The sequence below is a fragment of the Gossypium hirsutum genome, chromosome A05, assembly GCF_007990345.1.
Source record: "Gossypium hirsutum isolate 1008001.06 chromosome A05, Gossypium_hirsutum_v2.1, whole genome shotgun sequence".
NCBI lineage: Eukaryota > Viridiplantae > Streptophyta > Magnoliopsida > Malvales > Malvaceae > Gossypium > Gossypium hirsutum.
The window spans coordinates 2,103,146-2,124,884 of NC_053428.1; the positions used below are offsets into that span (position 1 = coordinate 2,103,146).

Here is a 21,739-nt window from a genome sequence, read left to right on the forward strand (position 1 = left end):
CCGGAATATTCCCCTCCCTTTTTCTTACTTTTATTTTTCTTATTTCCAATCTTCTCCTTTTTTCCCTAAAACCATATTAATAATACTCGACAATAGACCATGGGGGCTTTCTCTCTATAAACCTATATACATTAGAAAAAAAATGGACATTAATAATATTACATATTTTTCAATTAAAAATGTACAATTTAAATTAATAGTAACAAGTCACAGTAGAAAGAAAAGAGAAAAGTGTGAGCCTAGCAAACTTGCAATTTATACATAGCACTACTTTTCATTTTTTACATCAATCATGTAATTATAAACTAAATATCAATTGTTAATTTTTTTAAAATTGAAGCGTAAGTAAATACAAAACATATATTAAATGCATAACGTGAAATTTAGCCTTTAAAGTTTTTTTTTTAAATTTAATTTTTATTTTTTTAAGCTAAATTTAGTCGTTAACTTAAAAAAAAAGTAATATTTGATCATCAACATTTCAAAAAAAATGGATTGTTGTTTTCTTTGACATAAATATGGACTAAAACGTTAAATTTTCAAACATGAAAACTCGTGCGGCAATCCACATGCGCTTCATGGTAATTTTTTTGAATTTTAATGAGCTTCTTATATATATTTTTTGAATTTTTTATTTATATCTTTTTCAATTTTAAATTATTTATCAACATGACTTATAAGATAAATAGTGGCACGTCAAAATAAAATATAAGTGGATTGTTACGCAGATTGTCATGGTAATATTGTTAAAAAAATATTTTAATCAATATTTTTGTTACGAATAATTTAATTCTTTTTAAAAAAATTAAAGTCAAATTAACAAATATATATATATATAAACGTTGAATGCGTATATTAAATGCATAATAATAATCATGTTTAAATATCAAAGACCGGAGGACCTCATATAGTTCAAATACATAGCTAAATGAATTTAGCTAAGAAATAAGACAATTGGATTTGGATTACGTTTGATATTTTAATTTCCAAATTTTACAATATGATGTAGCATATGTAGGATAAATTATTCGGCCTTTGCGGCTATTCCATAGCTAATTTTTATCCCTCACTCGTCAACCTATATAATGAAAGTTCCTTCTCATTTTGTTTCCAAGTTTATCGGTTCAAAAAATAAGATACTTATTCTAATAAAATAAATTATTTTAGTTATTTTATCAATTGAGTTTTGATTCGAATGTCATGAATATTATTGTTAGTATAGGAAGACGTGGGTTCGAGTGCACTGAAGCACATTATTTTCATATTTATGGGTTGAGAGGAATTATGAATAGTTCTAGACATTATGTTAAAAAAGAACAGATATGATCAAAATCTAATTATTAAAAAATAAAATGATTTTAAGAAATTAAAATTAATTCAATTAGTAAATTAAGGGCGACTTTTGGCTGTTAATATTATATATGAAATATGGAGTAATAAAAATTTTAAAGATGAAACATGCATTGGCTGTGAGATTGCAGGCTCACATGGTCTGGATTTAAGTTTCTTTGTTGGATTAATTGAGCAAAAGCGTATCTGCAAACAGCCTATCCTCTACTTTTTATCATACAATTTTTTTGTTCTTGAAATACACTTTTTATCGTACAATTAGGACCACTATTTAGAGTGATAAAAGAAAGGGGGAGTATATATTATGGAGCAAGGGTTTCAATTTAAAAGGCAAAGTTTCCAATTGGGTATTTGGTAAGAAAAAAAAGAAAGTAGGATCCAAAGCTTATAAATAATAAATGAAAAGGGGTTAAAAATTAATTAAAGTATTCCATAAAAAAAAGTAATCTTGATAAAGAAAAAGATAATTGTTTTTTTAGGCAAAAAAAAATATATATTCCATTTCAAGATTAAGGTATGTTGCAATTCAAGACCAATTATAGAGACAGTCCACAACAAAATATCGAATCTAAATCTTGTAAGTGAAATTTAAGTTCACTAACTCGACCAATCAATTTATTTAATTAATTAATACAAAGTGAAAAAGTCTAATTTTAGAATTTGTTTATTTCTCTTCGTCGATTCGTTCTTCCCTATTTGATCTAAAGTGACAAGCATGTTCTTGGCTTCTTCTTCTTTTTTATTTGGAAATTTTAATATTTTTTTAATAAATGATTTAACAAAAAATAATTGAAATAATCCGTCATTATTTAAACTACTTTAACCAATTATAATTTAACTCAATTCTTAGATACTGGAGATGAGATCATTAGTCTTCTAACAGCCTAGCTAATTAATGCAAATAAACAACTTAATTAAATAATTAATCTAATGAAAGAGAATAAAAATCACAAACCAAATAAATGTGATATTGGATGATGTGTTCAAATATAAATCAATTTTATAAATGAGCCAGAATGTTTCGTTTTAGTAATAAATTGGGTCAGTATCAATTGTACCCATACTATTTGGTATGTAATATTTTAAACTAATTTTAAGTATTTTTCTTTTATTTTTTATAGTTTCGTTTTAAAATAAAACATAATAATCTATTAAGTTATTCAACATAATTAATAATTTTAAAATTAATATTTTTACATAAAATATATATATGAAAAATATTTAAAAATATTAATAAATTCAAAATAAAAGAAGAAAAGAAATATAAATTCAATTCTTCTGAATGGAAAAAAAAAATCTGAACTGAATTATCAGTAAAATTCGATAGAAGAATTCAAAGTTCCATACAACTTTGAAAGAAGAAAATAATTAAAAGAATGAAAAAGAAACAACGACGACGAACTCTTTTTTCTTTTTTTTCTTTCATGTATATCTTTATATGATATGAAAGATTCTTTAGCTTTGCGGAAAGGCAGTGATGTTTACGTTTACGGGTTGTAATGTATTATGTAAGTGTTTTCTTTTGGTGACTGAAAAAAATGGAATCATCAAAATAGGGATTGGTGGTTCAATGTTCCAATAAATTCCCCAATTCACATAGGATAGATTCGTCGTCGTTCGCTTTGGCATCAGAAACTTGTTTATTGTTTATATAAAAATATTATATATTGCTATCTAGCTGTATAGGGATTTGCATTATTTGGATTCTTGATGCAAGCTTATCTTAATGTATACATAAAAAAGAAAAAAAGTTTGTGCTTTTCTTAGTTTTGTTTGATTGAAATAATTTACTTTTTTTGGATGATGAGAGCTGCAGTAAAGAAAAAAAAAAGAAAAGAAAAAGAGAGTTTATACTCCATAATATACTAAAACTATTATATTAATACAAAAATATATATTTTTCATCTTTACTAAATAGAAATTATTAAATAGTGGGGTTTGACCGTAAATTTAAAATAGGAAAAATAAATAAATAAATAAATAAATAAATACAAATTAGCAATAGCCATTAGCATCGAAAGCAAGAGAGTGGAGAATGGAATTAGAATATCTTTGGTCGGCCTCTTACCTAAAAGACGAGTTCAAAAGGCAGGAACCAGAGTGTAGATGAAGACTGGAATTTTGGGTTTTTTTTTTTGTTTAATGTAATAATAAATAATTTTGACCTGTTGTTCTCATAAGTGTCAACACTAAATACAGTTAATTCAATTATTAAAAAACTCCAAAAATTCCTTACCTAATTGAATGTGTCGCCCACATTCTTATCTGTTCATCGGTAGATCAAATTTTTTTAATAATCTTTTTATTCCAGTCTGTTATATTTTATAATTAAAAATAATAAGATCCAAATTATTGTGAAAAATGTAATAAAAGGAGGAATATATTATATCCAATTTAGAAAATTTATGTTTATTATCCATGATTTTTCACTACCCTATTCATTAATACTTTCTTTACGTGAATAGCAGTAAGAGTGGGAGGGAAACTAAAATTGCAGACCACCAATCATAATAATGAAAATAATATTATTAATTCTAGACTCAGCTTATTTCACTAATTAAATCTATCAATTCAAACCAATAATCTGAATATTTCATTAAGTTCGTGTCAGTGAACATAAATCATTATTGAACATTTGCCTAAGTTTTAAATTTTTTTTATTTCTAAAATTTACAACTTTGAATCTTATAGTTTTCCCTTTGACACTCGTGGCAGCTTTCGTTATAACTTCCAGGTTTGCCTTTGCAGCTACGGCAGTAGGTTATTGGGCCCTGTATGGGGTCTTAAGGGATTCAATTGAAGGCCTGTAGCAGATAGTAGGCTGATTTCTATGAACCCATTGTTGTAAACGGCCTAGTATATCTTCCACTTTAATTACTTGACATTTAGAGAAATTTATAGAGTTTATTATTATTTTTTTTAAAAAGAAGATTCATTTACGATTTTGTCTTTAAAATTAAACTAAATAATATCCGCTTAAAGTAGTGATTGGGTTTTTCAAATCTTAATATTATATTTTTTAAGAGATAGTTGCATAGATTTTATATAAATTATTAAAAAAACATAATTATTCATATTTTATTCATTATAAAAAAATATTTTAAAATTCCTATTTTAAATTAATATATAACTTACTCGTAACACTAAATATAACCATGAGATGACATGTTTTCTTTTGATGGTATAATAATTAAATATTTTCTCTAAGAATTGGGTCCCAATGTTTTGTGGGCCCAAGGCTCAAATCCATCACAATTTTGATTGCTGGATGATAAACTTATCTTCTTCTTTTTTTTCTTTTTTTTGCCTTTTGTTGAAAGGAAAGAGTCGTTGATTTCTAATGATGAAACCATCCTTCTCGCTTCCCCTTACGGCAATCACTCTTCTTCTTCATTACTTGCTGCATGGCTTCGCTTCCTTTCACGACCCCCAAATTTTCTCATTTCAAATTATCAAAAACAATCAAATCCTTCAATTCAAATGAGCCAATTCATCCTACACAACTCAATGGAACCACCAAAAATCATCATACTTTGTATAAATCTTACTTCCACACCATATCTTCGCTTTGCAAAGATGGCCAAATTCAACAAGCTGTTGACTTACTCACTGAAATGGACTCTAAAAACCTATCGGTTGGACCTGAAATATACGGCGAAATCCTTCAGGGTTGCGTTTATGAACGAGATCTTTTCACAGGTCAGCAAATTCATGCTCAAGTTCTAAAACACGGTGCTTTCTTTGCACGAAATGAGTATATCGAAACAAAGTTGGTTATTTTTTATGCAAAGTGTGGTGCTTTTGATGTTGCTAATAATTTGTTTAGTAGATTGAGGGTAAAGAATGTGTTTTCCTGGGCTGCCATTATAGGACTCAAGTGTAGAATTGGGTTAAATGAAGAGGCTTTAATGGGGTTTTCTGAGATGCAAGAAAATGGGTTTTTGCCAGATAATTTCGTGGTCCCTAATGCATTGAAAGCTTGTGGTGCTTTGTTATGGCTTGGGTATGGGAAAGGGGTTCATGGGCATGTGGTGAAAGTGGGTTTTGATGGGTGTGTCTTTGTTGCAAGTAGTTTGATTGATATGTATGGAAAATGTGGGGCTTTGGAAGATGCAAGGAAAGTGTTTGATGCTATGATTGAGAGGAATGTAATTGCTTGGAATTCGATGATCGTTGGGTATATGCAAAATGGGATGAATGAGCAAGCAATCGGGGTGTTCCATGAGATGAGAATGGATGGTGTGGAACCTAGTCAGGTATCCGTATCGAGCTTTTTATCGGCTTCAGCTAATTTAGGTGCAATAGGTGAGGGAAAACAGGGACATGCCATTGCTGTCTTACATGGATTCGAATTGGATAGCATTTTGGGTAGTTCTGTTTTGAATTTCTATTCCAAGGTTGGTTTGATTGAGGATGCCGAGCTAGTTTTCGATAAGATGCTTGAAAAGGATGTAGTTACTTGGAATTTGATCATTTCTAGTTACTTGCAATGTGGCTTGATCGATAAGGCACTCGATATGTGTCACCTGATGAGATCGGAAAATTTGAGATTTGATTGCGTGACTCTATCATCTATAATGACCGCAGCTGCGAATTCGAGCAATATAAAGCTTGGAAAAGAGGGTCACTGTTATTGTATTCGGAACTGCCTTCAGTCTGATGTGGTTGTTGCAAGTAGCATTGTAGATATGTATGCCAAATGTGGAAGAATTGATTATGCTGGACATGTATTTAGTTCCACTACTAACAAAGATATCATATTATGGAATACATTGTTGGCTGCTTATGCAAATGTTGGCCATAGTGGTGAGGCCTTGAAGTTGTTTTATCAAATGCAGTTAGAGAGTGTGCCACCGAATGTAGCATCGTGGAATTCCGTGATTTTAGGATTTATCAGGAACTCCCAGTTAAACGAAGCTAAAGAGTTCTTCTTGCAGATGCAATTGCTTGGCGTCCACCCTAACCTTATAACTTGGACTACTCTTATCACTGGCCTGGCTCATAATGGATTTCACGACGAGGCATTGCTGGTTTTTCAAGAAATGCAAGAATCGGGGATCAAACCGAATACCGTAAGCATCAGTAGTGCACTTTCAGCTTGCACAAATGTGACATCATTACAACATGGAAGAGCAATCCATGGATACGCTATACGGCATGACCTCGGTTCACAGATTTCTGTTTCAACAGCTTTAGTTGACATGTATGCTAAATGTGGATGTTTAAGTCGAGCAAAGAGGGTGTTTGATCATATCTCAAGCAATGAATTGCCTGTTTATAATGCAATGATTTCTGCTTATGCATTACATGGTCAAGCCGGAGAAGCTCTTGCGGTGTACAAAAATCTCAAGGAAGCTGGTATAGAACCCGATGGTATAACATTTACAAGTGTCTTATCTGCGTGCAGTCACACCGGCCTGGTAAATGAAGGTTTAGAGATTTTCATTGAAATGGCCTCTAAACATCATTTGTCGCCAAGCATGGAGCATTATGGATGTGTAGTTAGTCTTCTTTCTCGATCAGGTCGTTTAGATGAGGCTTTTAGGCTTATTCTCACAATGCCATATGAACCAGATGCACATATAATCGGACAACTTATTGCTAAATGCAGAGAGCATAACGAGATTGAACTTGTGGAGCATTTATCAAAGTATTTATTAGAATTGGAACCAGATAATTCAGGGAATTATGTGGCGATTTCAAATGCATATGCTACTGCAGGAATGTGGGATGACGTATCTGAAATAAGGGATTTAATGAAAGAAAAAGGGTTGAAGAAGAGTCCCGGTTGCAGTTGGATTCAAATAGGTGAAAAACTTCATTCTTTCATTGCTGGTGATGGATCACACCCCAATACTGAGAATATACAAGCTACATTGGCTTTGTTGGGAATTGATATGAAATCCAGTGCTTAAAAACTCTGTTCTTAAGCACTAATCAGATCTTTCGGTAACAAATGAAGTGCTCCAAGGAGACTCAACACCGCCTCGGGGTTTGAGCGAAAAGAAGCAAAGAACAAACGGGTACTTTTTGCTTCATTAGGAAGAATTGTTCAGAATGTTCAGCCAGGACCGATGAGTTGATGCTGATTTATCCGAATTACCGGACCAGATAACAGCTTTGAGCTCCACACATTAGACATGTTGGAAGAATGGACAATACTGCTTAACTCATATCAATCTGTATAAGATACTGACACAAAACTCGAGGCGGTTCTGTTTGTATTCAGAAAAAATTACAGTACATTGAATAATGCAGCTATGCTTCTTCAGTTTCTGGATCTTCCATTAAAAGAGGGCACTGGAAAAAAAAATGACAAAATTTGGATTCAAAACCAAATTCTTTTTATATTTATCATGAGTTTAGGCTTGATTATTGTAGTAACGAAGAACATTATCAGCAATTAATTTTTTTATCTTTCTCACTTTAGCATCATATGTAATTACACTATAATAAATTCCCCAAATTTCTACCTAAAAAGGGATTTGTGTACACCTTATACAAATTTGGATGTACATAAATACGAGTATAGGTGAAGAATCCGAGTAACATAAGCCGGTAGTTTTTACCGGTTGAGGTTTCTCATGCAGCTAATAGCCGAAGCCCAAACTTCGGGCACCATCTTTTATGTTTATGCCTTTTCCAAGGTTCCAATGAAGGGTATTTTCTCCTCTCTTTTTTCTTTTCTCTTTTTCCTGCACTTGCTTCGTTTGGTTTTACTTTTCTACTCACATCACATGTGCACAAAGTACAATATCCAATGCAAATCCATGGGGACCAATCAACCTGTGGTCTGCAATGGAACAACATTATAGTAAGCTTCTTCAAACACCTCAAACAATCGATATAAAGCATGAAGAGGATTAACATTCAATGGTTTACTAGGCTGTTATACAAATTTAAATTTTTTTCCCCAGGTCCTTAGTCTTCGGTGAAAGAAAAAGAAGGCATTTTTTGCGTCATTAGCAACCACCCCTCTCTAGCACTGCCCCATGTTTCATGGGCAAGCGAAGCCCACAAATGGAACAAGTTGCTTTTCACAAGGCATCACATCAAAACTAAAGTTAATTATGTTCCATAAAGTAGTTAACAATCATTAAACTTATAGACTTTGAGATGTAATTTTTATATATTTTAACTATTTATTATGAATTAGATTGTTTCTGCAACTACCTTCTTTGATTGTGCACTTCACCTTATTATATTTATTATGATTATTCAATTAATTCATTAGTTTTGATGTGATTTAAATGAATTGGCATTCACTTACTTACATCCAACATATGAGGCCTTTCAAGTTGGTGAGATTTCAATGGAGGTGTTTTTTTGTCTAATGAATGAAAATTTTATGAGAACATTAGAAACCTTGAGAGACAATTGAGGTCATCTTGTCTGATCCAACTAACATTAAAAATCAAGGGATGATTATGGTTTTTGACTGTCATACAAGTAAAATGGCAAAAAGCAATTCCATTTCCAAATGGCAGCTTTTCATATATATATATATATGGATTCAAAGATGAACTTAGAAGGTAAGAAACTGGTTAGCTTAGGGTTTAAGATAACCATAATACATTTGCATTATTATTATCGGCCAAACTCCAAAAAAAGGTCTTTGAAAAAAATAAGATGAGCTAATTAAAGGCACCTTAAAAGACCCATAAAAGGACTTAATGAATAGGGTAAAAAAGTTTAGCTGAACTGTATTTTGTGAGGGAAAATAAAGAAGATTAGGTCAACCTGGATTACTCATCATTGTAAAATAAAGCTAAACATGACCTGTAAAATTAAGTGATAAACAGTAGTGTTGTAAATATGCATTGATGAATGAAGAATCCAATGCCCCCCCCCCCCCAAAAAACAACAACAAAAAAAAAAACAAAAGTGCCTATTTGGCTATTTCCTTTTTTAAGTGTTTTTATGATAAAAAAGATTTATATTAACATTCTTTTTATTTGTTTTTTAGGTCAATTTTTTTTACTATCATCAGATAAAACTAGAGAAGTGAGACAGATTTTATTTTTCTGGTTTTGATTTTTTTTATTGCTTTCTTGGTGTCTTTATTATATCAATCCAGGTTCATGAACCACTAAATAATTGATGTAAACTGCTAATGCCCAATGGGGCTAGGGTCCTTTTCCATCTCTTTGGTTCTTCGAACAATAGAGATTAAGTGTGAGCAAATTTTGATTTAATTCAAAAAGTTTGAAAATAAATTTAAATTTCAAGTTAATTGAATTTAATTATTTAAGTTATTTGATTTTTTTAGTCAATTTAAATAAGTAATACAAGTTTTGAGTTCAAGTCAAGTTAAATTTTACAATTTAAATAATTTGAATAATAGATTGGTGTAAATATACTTTTGGTCTCTATCAATCTTAAAAATAAGTAAATGGGTCTTTCTTTCAACAAAAATTATAAAAATAATTCAAAATAATTTTTAAATTTCAAAATATGTATTTTAAAAAATTACAAAAAATTCAAAAAAAAAATTCTAAAGAATATATAAAGAAATTTAAAATTTTTAAAAATTAATAATTTTGGACCTAAATGAATAAATTAATTATTCAAGTTTATCATTTTTTTTTGGCTTTGAAAATGTTTTCAAATATATATGGTTTCATAGTTATGTGCTCTAACGTGGAATTAGTTGTACTGTAATAAGATTTTAATTTGACATATACTCGAACAATTTCACTCGGTTCTACTCGACTTAAATTTTATTTTACTCGACTCGGTTCGAAAAAATTTAAAATGGAATTAAGATGATAAAATAAAACTTGTCAATTCAATTAACTTGATTCGATCGAATGCTCACTCTTAATGAAGATGGCGTATGTTAAGATTCAAATTAATTCAATTAAGTTGATAATGAATTATTTAAAGAAGAATTTTTTGTTGATTATAAATGGGACTAGTTTTAATTTACAAAAAGAAAGAAAAAGAAATGTAAAAATATTCTTAGCCTTGCATCTTATGCAAATGATCTGTCGCCATAATCATTCATGGTGTTATACAATTTGATTATGTCCAGGGAATTTCAACCACTACAACTTAATATTCTAAAGGGTTTGATCTCTGTTATCAAGACTTAATTGAAAACAAAAAGTGAAGATATTGATGATGTGATATAATAGGGGTGGGTCCTTTAATAACAAGCTAAGACTTCGTTCAAAACACCATACATATGTGACCCACACCTTGTTATTCTTCTTCATTAATCCTTTTTCTTCTTTTTGAAATGAAAAAACAGTATGGAGAAGACAACCTGATGTAGGGTTTAATTAAGAATAATCGAATATTAGGTCAAACAATAAAAACCAGACAATGTGTTAGAGATTTTTTTTTTCTTTTTCTATCTTTTTTATTTTGGCAAACTACACACTTTCGGTGCACCAAAAACTTTGCTTTCTCCGGCAACTGCCCTCTTTGTTTACCTATCAAGGTTAATTCTTCGTGTTATACTTTTATTTTTAAATCTAATAGTTAATATTATTTTTATTAAACTCAATTTTATGATAATATCATTTTTTTGTTGCACCGCTATTAAATGAGTTTTCTTTTAATTTTAAAATGATACACTAATAAATTTAATACAGTTAATAATTAAATTTGAATTTTAAAAATTAAAATAAAGGACCAAATTTTAAATTTATGAAAAATACAGGAACCTATACTATATTTTAACCACCTATCATATATTATAATATTTTATGTATCAATTAAGATTTTGCCAATATAAATTATATAATTAAAGAATGACTGTTTAATTTCGTAAAATAGTTAAAATGAAAGTTAATTTTTTTCTCCTGCAATATTTGGACTAAATTCAAATTTTAAAATCAACATATTTAAGAGAGTTTCACTTGAATATCATTCCCTACTTGAATAGGATTAAGCTTAAATTACAGATGATAAAACACGTGATTATAAAAAAATATTAAAATGACAGATTAAATACTATTTTGTTTTAAAAGTTAATAATAAATTATACAAGCATAGAGACATTAGAGATAAGCAATGGGCAGGTGGCAATGAAGCGAGACAGGGACAAATATTATTAACCCATTATCGCTCCACAATTGGTATGGTTAGCTCCATCACTCATCTTATTCTACTATAAATGTATAATTTTAAAAATTATTATTACCTTCATGGAAAATTTTACTTTTTATTTTTAATATTTTCAATTTTTTTTAAAGTTAAGTAAATATTTGAACATAATTCTTTAAAAATATATTTAAACATAAAATATATAAATTTTTCATATTTTATTATTATATTTTTAATTTTTTAATAATATATATATAAATAAAATGATAATTTTACAAAATAAAATAAATCGAGCCGAGACAAATAATTAATATAATCGCTCTTTATTCACTATCCTAATCAAAACTGAACATCCACTTTACCCCACTTCTATTTTCCAAAAATAAAAATTCATTCGGAACGAATCGTTTTGGGATTAATATTTGGTGTTTACTGTGATTCGCTGGACAGCCAATACCTACACATTACCCGAATTCCGATACGTACTTCCAATTATTTTTCTTTATATTAAACCCAAAACAGTTGGCCCCCTCCCTGCCTATTTTTGACCATTTGTATTTGCTTGTCCAAGGCCGAAATTGAATGCGGGAAAAATGAAGTTGATAGACTGAGTGGGTCCGATCAAACAAATCAACGTTACCAGCTTAGCCACGTCAAACATAATGTTTAACCATTTTTGATGAAAAATGAAAAAAAATTCCATTATTTTATTTTTATTCATTTGTCTAGGGAAAAAGAAAAGGACAGCCGGCCAGGCTGTTCCCCACTCTTGGCTTTTGCGTGCCAATCCATGAACAGACAAAAGTTCTCTCCCCCGGTGAAAATATCATATCTCCAAATCTGCCCAATCATCATTATTAGTACTTCTAAGCTACACGTGTCATGCCTCTAGTCCCTCCGATTCCAGTTCGGTTCTCCATTCCATCATTTAACTACGCTTCTAATCCCGTTTTATTATGAGCTTCAGACCGTTTAAATAGGCTTCCATGTGGGGCGTATGGAGAGGCACCAACCAATGCCTACATTTCAATTTTCTATCCGGAATCAAAATCAAAATAAAATTTAAGTTATGTGACAAAATATTCAATAAGGAAATTTAAGGAAACCATCCACCTCGTTACTTTTTAATTCAAATTGTGGCGTGAGAAATTCTAGAAATAATAACCAAATGACCAAAATGGTTTGTTTTTCTTCCTCATTTTACTTGAACATGCTCTATTCAACTTCTACTTTCTCCTTACACTTTTACAAGGAATTTTCAACTACGTCATTGGCTTGTCACATGGCCATTGCAGTAAAATAGATTAGGAGAAAGAAAAAGAAAATCATCTAATTCATCAAATGGTCAAATTCCAAAAAGTTCATGGAACTCCCCCATCTTTCAAAAACATTTCAAATCCCCCCTCCCTTTTCTCAACTCCATCTATAAAAATAATTGCAAATTAAAAATTAAGGAAAAGAATAAACCCCAGGATAACGAAATTTAAAAAAAATAGCAAAAAAAAAAAAGACACAAATTTAGGGGCAAGCATTAATTACTTCCCCCAATCAAATGCGCACTTTATCACTCTTTTACTTACGCTTTGTGCACACTTTAACACCCCCATCCCCACACACACTCTCCTTTCACTTTTTCGATTTACTTCTTTTTTTTTTCTTTTCCTTTCGTTGTTGATATCACGCACGCTCAAGGAGTGGTGGAGCGAGGTGTGGTCCTTGATTCTGTGGGAGGAGTTTGACCGTCTGATCCTTTCGAAGGATCATCAGATGATTGTCGTAATCCGTCGTCTGTTTCCACTCTATTCATTTCTTCAATCATGCGTACCACTTCTTGCATGGAGGGTCTTTGATCTGGCACCGTTGACACACAAGTCATCGCGATTTGTAATAGTTGCACCATTTCCTCTTCGATGCTGTGATATCTCATCAATTCCACGTCGAAAACTTCGGCCGTCCATTCTTCCCGAACCACGGATTGGACCCAACGAGGAAGATCGATCCCTTCTTCGCCTAACGATGCTTGATTAGGTGCTTTGCCGGTTAATAACTCTAGCAACAACACTCCAAAGCTATACACATCAGACTTGAAAGCAACTTTTCGGGTTTCAAGCACTTCAGGTGCTCGGTAGCCTGCAACACGACTAGGTGGGGTGGTGTTGCCGAACAAAGGATTGAGGCCGAAGTCAGAGATGCAAGCATCTTGGTCTGGTCGGAGAAGGACGTTGGAGGCCTTGATGTTGCCGTGCACCACCTTCCCGGAAACATGGAGATGGGCTAAACCCCTAGCCGTGCTCAACGCTATTCTCATCCTGTTGTCCCAACCTAACGGAGTTCGGCCTGAGCCTCTACTACCTGCAGCATATTATCACAAAACCCTTCACATCGTTATCAAAAACAAAAAGTAATTTGCCCACGTGAGCCTGTAATTTTCATGATTAGTCAAAATAAACCTAATGTCCAAAACCCTAATACTAAGCACAAGCCAAAAAAGACGTGTAGCTTCCTTGAATTGAAAAGTTAACAAATAACCCAGAAAAGAGTTTTGATTATTACAAAGCAGTAAGCGTTATAATTGGCACTTAAACGTATGAATTCAAGGATGCAGAGCAAATTTAGTGGCAAAAAAAGGGGGGGGGCAATGAAATAATGTCGGTGGATCCATCGATGAATCATGAGACTGCATGTCACAATGCTGGTGGTTGAATACAAATGAAGACAAAAAAGACAGCCATTACAAGCGTAATACATACTCTTGTAAGAATGTTTGCAGAGAAAGTGGGGGAATTGTACAAAGAAACCCATAACCCGGACTTTACTCTGGTTATTAAATTGGAAAACTTAAACATTTTCTTCAATGATTAAGAACCTTTCCATTATTAAATTCACCACTGTAACCTCAACCAATTAAATATTATATTATCCCAACAACATTCCAAAATGTCCCCACAAAAATAATATTAAGCATAAATTTGAATGAATTATTAGGCTGTTTAAGGGAGGGAAACCCAGAAAAAGTCAAGTAAATAAAAGAATGAAATAATGAAATGAAACCGAGAAAAGTTACCGTGAAGCAGGGCAGACAAGCTACCGTCGCGCATGAAATCGGAAACGAGCAATTTTTCATCTTTGGAGTAATAAAATGCTCTTAAAGGAACCACGTTTTCATGCCTGATTTTGCCCAATGTTTCCATTTGCATTTCGAACTCCTTTTTACTCACGGCAACGTCTTTTAACCGTTTAACGACCACCGTCGTCCCTTCTTCTAACACCGCCTTGTACGATGTTCCGACACTACCTTTTCCCAATACTTCAGCTGAAGCCCTTAACAAATCCTCCAGATCGAAGCTATAAACCCCACCTTCGAAGAACACCAGCTTATTCCTTTCCCCTTCTGTTGATGCTCCGGTGATATCATCTTTCGACGAGGAGGTTCCCGCCTCCGCCGGCGGAACCGCCCTTGTGCCTGCCGCAACCGGCTTCTGCTGCTTCGACGGCTGCCGTTGCCGCTTCCGCAGGCAAAGAATGAGGAATAACAGTAATAGTAACACTGCGAATGCCGACCCCACGGCAATACCAATAATGGCGCCGGTGGAAAGGTTTCTAGACTTTTTACCAGATGTTGTGGGCGAAATGGGCTCGGAAGGAGATGGGGCCGGCGAAGGGAAAAATGGGTTACAAGGCGGGAGTGGACCACCGCAAAGGCCAAGGTTTCCGGCGAATGAAGACGAAGGGTATTTAGATAGCGTATCGGGAATGGAACCGTTTAAGCTGTTATTAGCAACATTGAACTCATTCAAACCGTCGGAGTTAATGCTCGGAAGAGAACCGGAAAATCTGTTGTTTTGCAAGAATAACCCTGTCAGCTGAGTCAAATTGTTGACCCCAAAAGGGATTGGACCCGTGAAATTATTGGAAGAAAGATCAAGCCGTGACAAACGAGTTAAACCGGTCAAACTGGGTGGGAACGGGCCTGTAAAGGCGTTATCTTGCAAATAAAGGCTACGGAGGAGAGTCAAATTGGAGAAGTCGGCAGGGATCTCACCGAATAAACCGTTAGTTCGGAGACTCAAAACTCGGAGTTGGTTTAACCGACCGATGGTGTTAGGCGGAATCGAGCCAACGAGACCCACAGCTGGGAGCCTAAGAGTATAAACAAAAGAGCGGTTCGCATCGCATTGGACACCGACCCAATCGCAGGCTGAAGTTGATGAGTTCCATTGGATCCGGTTCGAGTGTCTGGTCCTTGAAAGGAACGCAAGGAGAGCTTGCTTGTCTTGAACTGGCTCTGAGTTCACTCCCAAACACAATATCAGGACCGAAACTAAAAAAACAAAGCTAAAATTTACAACCATTTTGGGATTTCACTTGAAAAAATGGAACACAAGAAAGAAATGAGGAAAAATAGTCGGTTTTCGCTCTATATTTGCTTTGTTTTTCTAGGCGGCCGGTGAGACCCAAGTACGATTTTCCGGTGAGAACCCATAAAAGAAAAAATGAAAAATCGGAAGGAGAACAGTGTGGTTTTCTAAGGTATCACGAGAATAAAGAAAAACGAAAAAAGAAAAAATAGAGTTGAACTAGAAACAGGAGAGAGATAAGTGAGCATATGGCTTTGCTGGCGACTGGTAGTGGTGGGAAAAGCGTTTTATTTTCTAATAATTTTTTCTTCATATTGGTAAACTGAAAATTAAAAAAAAAAAAAGAAGCGCTTGTCTTTCTTTTCTTTTAACTTTTGCTTGCCTGTTCTGTTGTTTTGAACGCTCGATTGGAAGCGCGTGGGATTTGTTAATTTTGATGATAGCTACTACTTCGATTGCTCCGTGTGAGTGTAAATATTTGGACTCTGTAGTGATGGAAGGAATGGGTCCCGACCGTAAATCATCGCTCTACTTACGTATTCTATGAATCGTATCAGCTAAAGGAAGTGGATTCCACGCTTTTAAACAGAGTGGGGGTTTTTTAATTCACCGATATATGTCTCTCTTGTTTTTCCTTTGGATGGTGAGACTATTTTCACTCTCAGTTCTCAATAAAACTTTTATCCTATTGGATAGGTGCTGGCAAGTAAAATAAAAAAAGGGCCTACTTTTCTCGCACTGATTCAGTACACAGTACACACACTGGTTTCACATTTGGTGATTTATCGGACGGTTCCAGAGCTCAGGATGCGGGTACCCATCACATGATCAATGTGACATTGGTTTGGCCGGTACCATTAATGGTGGAAGCTCACAACCGTTAGATTGCAAAACTTTACGAGTGTTTGACCATTGAAATTCGACCGACATGTGGCAATAGCTTAGGAATGCTTGATTTTAGACACAATCGTACTTTGGTTCAGCTCGGCTTGGCTGCCATCGTTGGGAGTTTATAATTTACTCATCACTGACAAATGAAATGGAATGAGGCAGCAGTCATTTGGCATTTTTGTGTTTCCTTTTTTTATTCTATTCTTTTTATTAAAAGTCAACAGATTAAGAATTTAAATGAAGAAATCAAAATCTTTTAAACTTAATTTTTTTTACCTTTCCATTTAAGCATAAAATGAAATTTACCATGTGTAAGTAGTACATTTTTATAACTTACCTTTCTATGTACTTCAAACATTAATATATATTTCCACTTTAAGTTTAAATTTTATTTATGCTTACTATCATAATTTGATTCTTTCTTATACTATTTTTTTTTAATTTAACTTTTATATCCAAATTTGTTTTTTTATGTAGATTTACATATTTTTTAGGTTGAATGAATTTTAGTTATAATTGCGTATTATTAAATCTTTGCAAAAATAACTTCATAGGTTATTAAAGTCAAATTTGATACTTTATAATAAATAGCTTATTTGAATTGAATTAAAACTCATTAATTATAAGTAGGCGGTTCATATTTCAAACTATAAACGCGTATCTGAGTGAAGCAACGTCTTTGTTGTACGTTAAAGAAAATATAACAGACATTTATTTAATTTATTCCAATAATATTAAGAAGTTGAGGTTTTGAATTGCGCTTTGTTGACTTTTTGGATATCAATTAGCATATTTCTCAAATGTTTTGTTAGAAATAAAACTAATTGATTGCATGTAAATAAAATCTTATCTTTTTCAAAATCAATTACAAAATTCAAATTTGAAGTTATTCTATTTAAAGGGGATGGCTGAATGCCATTTCAATTCATACAAATCTTGTATTGGATTTAGAGGTTATAAGTCGCGTGAACAAAAGAAAAGAGGGGTAAATTACGACAATAACCATTATTTAATTATTTAATTATTTTTATTTTTATTTAATTATTCAATTTTTTGAAATTAAATATTTTAGTTAATGGATGGAAAGTTGATAGAGACTTTTTATTGGCTTAGTAACAAATTTAGCACTCCAATATTTACATATTCTATTAACTTGATCCTAAGTTTAATAAGATCAGTGAAGAGAGGGTCCATTTGTTTTTTTAATAAAATTTATTGATTTTTTAAATGTGATATCACATTACTAGGATGTGTAAATATTAGAAAGTTAAAAATGTTAATAGGCCAAAAAAAAAAACTCACATTAACTTTCTATCTCTCAACTTAACTAACAAAAAATGATTAAAATATTTAATTTTAAAAAATTAAATGAATAAATAAAAATAAAAATAATTGAGTAACTAAGATAAAATACAAAATACTATCTATGAACAGTTCTAATATTATTATTCTCCAATTAATTTTTCTAATATATGCTTAGTTGTCATTTGATTTTATAAAAACAAATCCTAAAAAGAGCACAGAATAAATAATAAATTAGGTTGAAAAGTAGTGGTAGAAGGTATGGTATGGATATCTTCAACATGTGATAAGGCAATGGCATCATCATTCTTTTTAACACCCCAAATTATTGAATGGGTAGGACACATTTTCCCAATAATTATTTCTCATAAAATGAATTTGATTCATTTGGCAAAGCTTTTTTTTTAAATGGTGTAACTTTAATCTTTTAATTTTTGAAGTTATCTTATAAAATTTTGGGAAAAGGATGACTTAAAAGGTTAAAATAATAATATGTATAAGGTTGTATTATTTATTTATTTATTTTTGCATAAGTAAGGTTATAAAAATTGTCAATAACCATTAAAATTTGATTTTATTTAAAATTTTAAAATAAAAAGTGGGGGAGGTGGACCGCTCCTAAAAATTCAAAATTTTATAGCCACGTTCATATATACATATATATGTCTAACTACACTTATTTACTGTAGGTATATTTGTAAAAACCAAAGTTAAGTCAGTATTTGTATTAACTAATTCTTAAAATTTTATTCAATGATAATTTTTCTGTTTTTTTAAATGATGCATTTTTTTACCTATAACTTAGAATGATGTATCGAATTCAAAACACGCGAATTTTAAAGCAAAAGAATGACAGAGGCATCAATTAAATTTTTAGTTGAAAATTTCATCAACTTTTACTATTAAAAATCAATTCATGGATATCAATATAAGATATACGTGGTATATCAACTGTAATTATTTGATTATTCTGTTAATTACATTAATTTTTAATAATAAAATTTAATTAAAATTTTAATTTTTTAAATTTAATATATAATGACTAATTTACTTATCTTTTAGTGGATAAAATAAAACATAAATTGACTAGAGTTTTATAATACTTTCTAAATATCGATGATGACAAAAATACAAATAGTAGTTCTATCTATCAATAAATTGTTGACTATCTTACTTTATACAAATTTTCATCAAATACATGAAATGTAAATTCCCCCCTCCCCCCCCCCCCATAAAAGGCCATCGAAATTCGAAATTTGTACTCTTCCCTGAATGTATATGGTATGTGTTTCTCCTAGAGGTTTCTGTCTTTGCTGAAACAAAAAGTGCAGTGTTGCAACTGGAACCATAACACTCTCTTTCGAGTCCACTTGGTAATGCTCATTTCACACGCCCACCACTGCAACCAAAGATTCAATTTCATGCCATAAAATTTATTATTAAAGCACTTGATACATAAATTAAGTTCCATGTAATATAAATTATTCACGTATTGAATTTATATAAATATACAATACTTTGATTGATGACAACCCAGAAAAAGTTAATGAGGTTTTGATTTGGTTAAATTAGATTTATTGATTTTTAAGTATCAAATTTAAGATTTATTATTTGTAATTTTATGTTTATGTCTCGAAATTTTATTATTAGTAATTGTTATGTGATAAGTGTTAAAAGTATTATGTTTTGATCTCATTTTTAATTCGTTTTTTGGTGGTTATTTGATGTTAATAGTGAATTTTATGCTCTTAATTCTTTAATTTCATATCTTTATACTTAAGAGAGCATTTGAGAGTGAAAACCGAAAAATCAGAGTAAGATATAGGAGCCACATGGGCTGACTCATTCCACATGACCTTGTAAGCCACACGGCCATGTGGCAGGCGGTATCGATTTTGCGAATTGACACTCTAAACTGCGGGAAAACACAATTTTCAGGTTCTTCTGGTATTTTAAGACGTATATATGACAAAAACAAGAAGATATGAGTGATCTGTCATAGAATACTCAAGAAAACAACTCAAAAAATACCATCGAAGCCGATTCTGAAACATATTTACATCAAGATTGAATACTCCTGGTTGATTTCTTAGTAAGCCATCATGAGTTTATTTATTTTTTTCAATTATATTGTCTCTGTGATGTTTTTATTTGCAAGTATAAACTAATTTTTTAAATATCTAATTTTTATTTTACGTAATAAATACTTAGATATTGTTCTCAATTATGTCTGCTTAATCATTAGTTTCATATTTCTAGACTATTAATTCATATTTGATTTGCTAAAATAAGAGGAGGAATAGTTATTTGTTTAAGGGTAGATCTTGCATAATTAAGTGAAGTTATATACAATCTTAGAAATAGGACGATATAAATCTAATAGGAGAATCCATAGCACGAGTTAATACGATAATATGGGTTTTAATTAGAAATAAATTTCAATTAATCAACATAGAGTCAGTTGCTCTTACTCTCGAAAGAGATATTAGCATAATTTAAGGATTTATATGGATGAAAATACTAAGTAAAGAAATTGCATAATTTAGATTGATAATGACAGATGGAATCTAGGTGAATTTTTTTCCTAAATATTGTTTTGCTTCTTGGTTGTTAACCATTTATTTACTTGTTTTGTTCATTGCCATGTTCGTAGTTCATTAATTTAGTTAATTTTAATTTTAATCAATCACTCAAATTTATCTGTTAAATAATAGAAAGACAGTAATTACTAGTACTTTTAGTCTTCGTGGGAATGATATCTGTGCTTACTATAACTATACTATTAATTGATAAGTGCACTTGCCTTAGTATGATTTTTAGTTAGTTTCGTGGACATCATTATGTATGGGTTTAGTCTAGTTAATTCAGTTTATTGACTTTAGTTTTAACTTAACTAGTTATTAGTTTAGTCGTGTTGTAATAGTTTTATTCTATTTTGTGATTCATTAAATAACATGTGTTATAATAATTTGATACTTGCGATTATTTAAACATATATTTTTATTTGTATTTTAACTGTACTTGACACACTTTCAATAAAAAAGAAAAACCTACTAGAAAAAATTCTATTAATAACTTTGCGGTTCTAAATTTAACAGTTGTATCAGAATTATTCAAATATATATTAGTTTTATTTTGGGAAGGAAAATGAATTTTAGTTTAATTATTCATGTGATTACTGAATGATATTGTTAGACCGAAAAATATGTTAGCTGTTAAGCACCACCAATTCTATTTAATATATAACATCGGATTATTTTTTTTGTCTAAACCGGATATCCACTGCCGATAGCATATTTATTTCCCTCATTGTAGATGTTTTCTGAAGAATATGATACCATTTTTAACCATTACACCAACAATCAATAGAATTTAAATATCAAACAAGGATGAAAATGTAATTCTCAGTACTATTAGCTCACCATTTGATTTCACAGAATCAATCCCCTCAAAATACTTTGGTAACTTCATGTCCACATTAGTTCAATGAAGACGAACAACATGAATCAATAATGATTTGTTGTTTTATTTTTTTATTTTTGTAAAATTATATTTTAAATATGATTATATGTAAAATATATTTAATATTTTAAACATAAGTCCAATGAAGAATAACAATAGGAATTGAATAGGGTTAATTTCCAGTTTACCAAAAAAAATAAATGTCCTTCATTTGGTTTCTTAAAGTGTAAAGTAGCAGAAAATGGTTAAATATTAAGATAGTTGTAATTTAATAATTAAATGTTTTTAAGATAGTAACAAAAACTTAGCAAACAAATGTCTCT

At 31.2% G+C, this 21,739-nt stretch overlaps 2 protein-coding genes across 2 annotated transcripts; one reads left to right on the plus strand and one right to left on the minus strand.

Annotated features, from left to right (window-relative positions):
• Nucleotides 1-4,567: 4,567 nt before the first annotated feature.
• On the plus strand, nt 4,568-7,621 carry LOC107907242 (pentatricopeptide repeat-containing protein At5g55740, chloroplastic). The gene has a single exon (XM_016834523.2). It carries the CDS (start codon nt 4,755-4,757, stop codon nt 7,263-7,265), a length of 2,511 nt encoding a protein of 836 aa, XP_016690012.2. The 5' UTR covers nt 4,568-4,754; the 3' UTR covers nt 7,266-7,621.
• A 5,092-nt stretch (nt 7,622-12,713) lies between these two features.
• On the minus strand, nt 12,714-16,100 carry LOC107907241 (probable inactive receptor kinase At2g26730). The gene is made up of 2 exons (XM_016834521.2): nt 14,468-16,100; nt 12,714-13,755 (listed from the first exon to the last, which is right to left on the minus strand). The coding sequence occupies exons 1-2, from the start codon at nt 15,753-15,755 to the stop codon at nt 13,091-13,093; spliced, it is 1,953 nt and encodes a 650-aa protein (XP_016690010.2). The 5' UTR covers nt 15,756-16,100; the 3' UTR covers nt 12,714-13,090.
• Between the last annotated feature and the right edge of the window lie 5,639 nt (nt 16,101-21,739).

Excerpts from the sequence above, each read along its gene's own strand:
- LOC107907242 (XM_016834523.2), top strand. The coding sequence starts at position 4,755 with ATGGCTTCGCTTCCTTTCACGACCCCCAAATTTTCTCATTTCAAATTA.
- LOC107907241 (XM_016834521.2), bottom strand. The coding sequence starts at position 15,755 with ATGGTTGTAAATTTTAGCTTTGTTTTTTTAGTTTCGGTCCTGATATTG. Across the intron at positions 13,756-14,467 it reads CTTGTCTGCCCTGCTTCACG|GTAGTAGAGGCTCAGGCCGA; the intron begins GTAACTTTTCTC and ends AATATGCTGCAG.